This window comes from Felis catus, chromosome F1 (assembly GCF_018350175.1).
Source record: "Felis catus isolate Fca126 chromosome F1, F.catus_Fca126_mat1.0, whole genome shotgun sequence".
NCBI classification, from domain to species: domain Eukaryota; kingdom Metazoa; phylum Chordata; class Mammalia; order Carnivora; family Felidae; genus Felis; species Felis catus.
The window spans coordinates 41,505,523-41,511,837 of NC_058384.1; the positions used below are offsets into that span (position 1 = coordinate 41,505,523).

The 6,315-nt window shown below is 55.9% G+C and overlaps 1 protein-coding gene across 1 annotated transcript; it reads right to left on the reverse strand.

Moving 5' to 3' along the window:
* Nucleotides 1–700: 700 nt before the first annotated feature.
* On the reverse strand, nt 701–3,305 carry MYOG (myogenin). The gene is made up of 3 exons (XM_003999381.6): nt 2,682–3,305; nt 1,834–1,915; nt 701–1,187 (listed from the first exon to the last, which is right to left on the reverse strand). The coding sequence occupies exons 1-3, from the start codon at nt 3,225–3,227 to the stop codon at nt 1,066–1,068; spliced, it is 750 nt and encodes a 249-aa protein (XP_003999430.2). The 5' UTR covers nt 3,228–3,305; the 3' UTR covers nt 701–1,065.
* Between the last annotated feature and the right edge of the window lie 3,010 nt (nt 3,306–6,315).

Sequence of the window (6,315 nt, forward strand, 5' to 3'; positions counted from 1 at the left end):
CCGGTGTCCGTGAGTAAGAAAGAGTGACCCAGAATGTTTGCCAGGGTTTCCTCCTTGTCCCACAAGGTGTTTGTGGATCTGGCTCTCACCTAGCCTGTGGACCACACCCCGCTCCCTTCAGAATGGTAAAAAGAGTGGGGCTCCCAGTACCTGGTGACCAGCAGCAAGGTAGTGCCCCAGCTGCTTTCGGAGCCCCATCAGCTCCGATCCTTAGCGGGCCTGCCCCCTGAGGTGTGTCTGCACCACTGGAGGGGGAGGGGCAGGAGCGGCGGGCACCCCCTCCCTCCACATCATCACAGACATTCTTCTAGCACCCAGTCTTTATTCGTTTTTTAAAAAAGAAATCCAAATAAGTTAGCAAAAAAAAAAAAAAAATACAAAACAATGGCAAAACCACACAATGCTTAGTTAAGAAAAGAAATCACCCCCAAGAGCCCCTGCCCCCCTCCCTGCCTGCCCCTGGCCACTTGTGCACAGGAGACCTTGGTCAGATGGCGGCTTTACAAACAACACAAAACATAAAACCACTGGAAGGTTCCCGATATTCACTGCAAAAGCTTGGCCCCCCAGGGACTTGGGAACAGAGGATTGTTCCTCTCCCTTTCCTCTCCCTCGATTCAGGGCAGGCCCAGCCCAGCCCCTGGCATCAGGAAAAGACAAGAACAGAAGATGCACACAGCCTGTCCTGGTCAGGACACTGTCATCGTCTCTCAGACCGTTTCTTTGGAGGGGGTGGAATTGGAGGCTGCACTATGAACAAAGGGGAGCTCCTGAGTTTGCCCCGAGACAGGGCATACACGAGGGGCACTCTGGTCCCCTGCTCTATTTCCCGGGAAACGGCATGCTCCTTGCTGTAAGGAGTCAGCTACACGAGAGCATCCGTTCCCTCTCTGGGTGGCGAGTTAACCTTACATGGATGAGGAAGGGGATAGGCTGGCATTTGATAGCCCCGGCACTGGCCCTCTGGCATCAGGACAGCCTGGCTGAGGAAGCCCCTGCTGCGGGGGCGGTGGCATCTGTGGCCAGCGTGGGGGCTCTCATGGACGCCTGGCCTGGCAGACAATCTCAGTTGGGCATGGTTTCATCTGGGAAGGCCACAGAGACGTCTTCCACTGTGATGCTGTCCACAATGGAGGTGAGAGAGTGCAGGTTGTGGGCGTCCGTGGGGTCGGCCGTGAGCAGGTGATCTGTAAGCAGAAGGGGGGAGGATGTCACCTGTGTGATGAAGGGGGTTTCAAGACCCAGGACAGGGAACAAGGTCTTTGGGGGTGGCACAGGTTTCCCAGGACAGATGAGTGCGCAAAACTCAAGAATCCTACCCGCTAGCCCATGCCTTTCCCAGTGCCAAGCATATGTGTGTGTGTGCGTGTGTGTGTGCACGCGTGTGCATGTGTGTGTGAACACTGAACGCATGTGCCTTCTCTCTGAGCTCCCCTAGTGGGGTTAGGATTTGAAAGCAGCTACTCTGAGACGGAGCCAGGACGGTGTATCCTGGGAGACTGGAATTGTCCTTTGCTGGCCCAGTTTTGCAGCACTGACTCGGCAATTCCCAGGGACCCCTGGGGCAGGGACATTCCCCTCTCCGTGGAGAAGGTCAGGCACCAGGCTTTGGTCGGGGAGCTGCAGGAGGCCTAGACCACTCCTTAGCTGGTCAAGGTCTCAGGGAGGCACAGGGCCTCGCGGCCCACCATTTGGAACCCCGGGTTCAGCAGTTCCCTGGAGAAGCCAAAGGCAAGAGGACTGGAGCAAGAAGCAAGGTAAAAGGAGACAACTGGGCCTAGAGACAGGCTGATGGGGTCAAGCCAAGGTTATGAGGGTCCGGGTCTCACTTACCCCCTGTGTTGGGACCAAACTCCAATGTGCTGCCCCACTCTGGACTGCAGGAGGCGCTGTGGGAGCTGCATTCACTGGGCACCTGCAAGACGGGGTGAAGGCCCAAGGTCAGAGCACAGCCATTCTTGATGGTGTCTCTCTGTCCAGTTCCAATGGGCAAAAGCTCCCCTTGTGGGGCTGGAGGGTGGGCCACAGGCTGCAGCCCTCCAGCCCGGGGCACCCCTGGCCTCAGGATCTTCCCCATCAGCAACTTTCATGCCCCCGCTCCCTGCCTGGCCACAGAGCCCCTACTTCCAGGCCTTTCTTGTCCTCCATTCTGGGTGGCGATTCTGTCCTCACAGGACACCCGGTTTAAAAGGGTTCCTGGTTTTCCTGACCTTACGATAAGGGTGAAGGATAAGGTGAAGGAAGCAGGTGCAGGCCCGCTGGGGTTCTTGAGAGACCCTGGGTAGGTGTTGCCTCTGCTCAGCCACACTCAAGATGGGGTGGTGGGGCAAAGCGACGCTTGGCCTTGCCTTTTGGACCCCATCCCTAGGCGCTGGGATTAATTCTCACTCCCACCCAGGCTGACTCTGGACTTGCTCTTGGATCCGCCCGTCCTTCTGTTCTCTGCCACCCCCCTCCACCTCTGCTTCTCCCTGTGGCCTTTAGCTTGGCCTGAAAGGACAGAGGGACACAGGAGGTCAACTTGACCGCCCAGCTGTGAGGAAGGAGGGGGTGCTGCAGCCCCCCAAGACCCCACCTGCTCCAACCCTCTGACCGAACCCCACACTGGGGTCCCGAAGCCGTCCAGGGGCCTCCTGCGCCCCCTCCCCCTGGGGCGGCTCGGGGGGGAGACGCTCACTTACCCCTGGCTGGGGCCCGCCCCCGCCCCGGTACCGGAGGTCACGCTCTTCCTGGTTGAGGGAGCTGAGCAGGGCCTGTAGGCGCTCGATGTACTGGATGGCGCTGCGCAGGATCTCCACCTTGGGCAGCCGCTGGTTGGGGTTGAGCAGGGTGCTCCTCTTCAGAGCCTCAAAGGCCTCATTGACCTTCTTGAGCCTGCGCTTCTCCCTCAGTGTGGCCGCACGCCGCCGGTCCACGGACACCGACTTCCTCTTACACACCTTGCAGGCCCACGGCAGGCACTGGCCCAGGCAGTGCTCGGGGGTCCCCAGCCCCTTGTCTTCGAGGGGCCCTCGGGCCTCAGGGCTCAGGCTGAGCTCAGTCCGCTCGTAGCCTGGTGGCTCGAAGGCCTGGAGGTGGACGGGCAGGTAGTTCTCCCCGTCATAGAAGTGGGGTTCCTGGTAGAAGTAGGGGGATGTCTCATATAGCTCCATGGGGTCGGAAGAGACTTGTTCCTGCCACTGGCCCCCAAGCTCCTGCAGCCCCTCACGCCAACTGCTGGGTGCCATTTAAACCCTCCCCGCTGGCATGGAACCAGAGATAAATATAGCCAATGCCGCAGAAACCTGAGCCCCCCCTAAGCTGTCGCTGCACATCAAGACGTTTACAGTGGATTAGATGTGATTCCCCTTCCCTCTGCCCCCAGCCCCCACCCCACCCAGCCCGCTTGCCCCAGCCTGGGCCGGCTCCTGTGCACGGGGAGGGAGGCCGTCGGTGTAATTTGATTAGTTTTCATTTCTCAGCAGCCCCCGTGGGGCCGGGGAGGTGGGGGAGGACACACATTCTCCTCTCATCTGCTCCTTTCAATTACTCCTAGCCAGGCGGCCTGCCTGCTGTCTCCTTGCTAGTCCCAAAGATGTGTGTGTGTGTGTGTGTGTGTTGGGGGGGGGTGTTGAGGGGAGGGAACAAGGAAAGGCAGGGTTCAGGCTGGAAGAGGCCTTAAGAAATCAAAGTATCCATCCGCCGGCTTCCTGACAGCACCTTAACCAGGCTCCATCAGTCAGAAGCATGAGACTGCTTCAAATTTGGGGCATGTGTGTGGGCTCAGTGTCCAGGGGTAAGAAGGATTGAAACCTGGAGGGTCAAATGGCTTCAACTTCTGGGTTTTCAAAGGAGCCTTGACGTCTTCTGTCGCTTAGGTCTCCTGTGACGGGGGCAATTGAGGCGAGAGGAATTTTTTGGTCTTTTTGGCAGGGGTCAGTAGAGGTTTTCCTTTTAACTCAGTTGGTCAGGGGCAGAGCAAGAATTAGAACTAATAGGCTACACCTTTCCCTCCGTGGCAAGGTCAAGATCTATTAAACCCTCGGTCTCTTCCCTCTCTCTCCCTCTGGATCGTTTATCTGTCCTTCTGTGTCGCCTCTTGAACTCTGTTTCCTGCCCCCTTGGGACCCCAAGCTTTTCCTGAGTGGGTGGAGTGGGAGGGAGAGAAAGCAGAACCCTCCAGACTCACTTTGACTCTCCCTTCTCCTTGACCACCTGGCTCGGTTGTTCCGCATCTTCCTGTCTAAGCCATCAGTTTTACACGTAGCATGTAGGTCTCAAATGTCAGGGGGAGGAGGGACTACTTAACTTTCCAGCTTCTCAGTCCATGGTCACCCCTCAGCAGAGTTTGGGGCCCGAGAGGACCAATGCTCCCAATGCTGTGGGCAGGCCTGAGAGACCAGCAGAGAACAAGCTCAGTCTTCGGACTGAGGGGTTGGTCACAGGGACGCCCTAGGCAGGGTCTCTGCCCTTGAGGACCTTACCATTCGTAGACCCCTGTGGTCGTCTAGTTCCACCCAACCCATGATGCCTCAGTCCCCTTCACAGGTGGCCATTGTCCAGCTGCTACTGACCTCACAAGGCAACCCGCCCCACTGAGGTGCAGCTCTGGCCACAGGGAGCCTTCTGGGTTTTGAACTGCCATTGGTTCCCTCTTATTCTTTGGTCCCCATTTTTCCTCTAGGAACCCGTGGACTAAGTCTGATCCATCCTCCACTTGAATTTGAGATTGGTGTTACAAGTTTCAATCAGTGGCAAGGACAGTAAAAGGAGGAAGTATGGTGCTGGGACTCAGAGAGGGTTTCTCAGGGGAGGTGAGATCCAAGGAACTCTAGGAACCCGTGGACTAAGTCTGATCCATCCTCCACTTGAATTTGAGATTGGTGTTACAAGTTTCAATCAGTGGCAAGGACAGTAAAAGGAGGAAGTATGGTGCTGGGACTCAGAGAGGGTTTCTCAGGGGAGGTGAGATCCAACTGGAGCTTGACGGACCTGGATGTCCTGTCGCTCGTGGTCTATGGTGAGGAGCCGGGAAAATGCCGGTGTCTGTCTGGGGTAGGGAACAGAGATGAGGAGGGGTCGTAGCTAGACAAGAAAAAACCCCACACATGTTGAGGAAAGCAATGGGGTCTTAACTGGGTTCTTGGCCTTACCAGTGTGGCAGCCTGGGGGCTATGGGTTCTAAACCCTGCTTTTGACCCCGACCAGCTGGGTTGAGGAAGAATTGCTATTTCTAACCCACATCCTTCCAAGCAAAGAAAAACCTGGCCTCAGTTTACACTCCAGTCCTATGAGCCTTGGGAAAAGAAGGATGTTGAAGTTACCATGGAAACCAAAAAATTGCATCATTTTGTCCTTTTGGGATCCAATCTGCCTTGCCCCTAAACAGTGTGTTCGCGTCCTCTAAAAACGGAAGCAGGAGAGCTGGGCTTGTTCTGATTTCCAGGATCTTACTATCTGGTTGGCAAACATGGACACTGAAACGTGAATGTTAAATTATAATGTGAGAGAGAGCTATTTTAATTCAGCAGTAAACACAGGGGCCGTGATCGATTGCCAGTGAGTGGGCTCATCAACTGAGTGTTTCAGGAGTTTATAGAAAGTCAGAATCACCAAGTCTGGGTCTCTGTGGAAGGCTTGAGGAGGAGGAGGGTTTGTGCTGGGTCTTGGGGAACAGGTGAGAATTAAATGAGAAGAGAGGAAGGGGGCACTGGGTGGAGGGTTTGTATGGCACGCGGGGTCCAGTAAGTGGGCGATTGGACAAGCGTGTAGAGATGAGAGGAGGCCCGGCTGAGCGTGGAGGGACTGGAAAGCTGAGGCAAAGAGACCACATAGAAAACCATGGCAGTAACCCAGGAGTGGGGTGCTGGAGGCCTGAGCAATCCACTCAGGCAGGAGGATGGATTCCACCAGGAGAGGATGCATGTTTCGGCTGGCCAAGGGATGTGTGTGTGTGTGTGTGTGTGTGTGTGTGTGTGGTAGGAGGATGATGGTTGTATTAATGAAAGGGCACCCGGTACATGGCAACACCCAATAAATGTTAGTCCCTTTCCTTGCTTTGTCCTGTCCTCCACTCCTGGCCCCCCCCTCTCTCTCTCAGTCTATTGCCTTGGCCATTATTGCCTCCAGGGGACCAGAAGAGCAGGAACGGGGGAGGGAAAACCTGGTCTCACCCCAGGTGCCTATATATTTATTCACTCAACTCTTTTGATCAAGAAACCTGTATTGCACGTCTCGCGCTGGGCGTTGGGGTCACTGATGTGAAGACGATGTGGTCTTTGTGCCTGCAAATAGTCACAGCTGGGTAAGATGAGCGCACAAAGTTACCTAACCAAG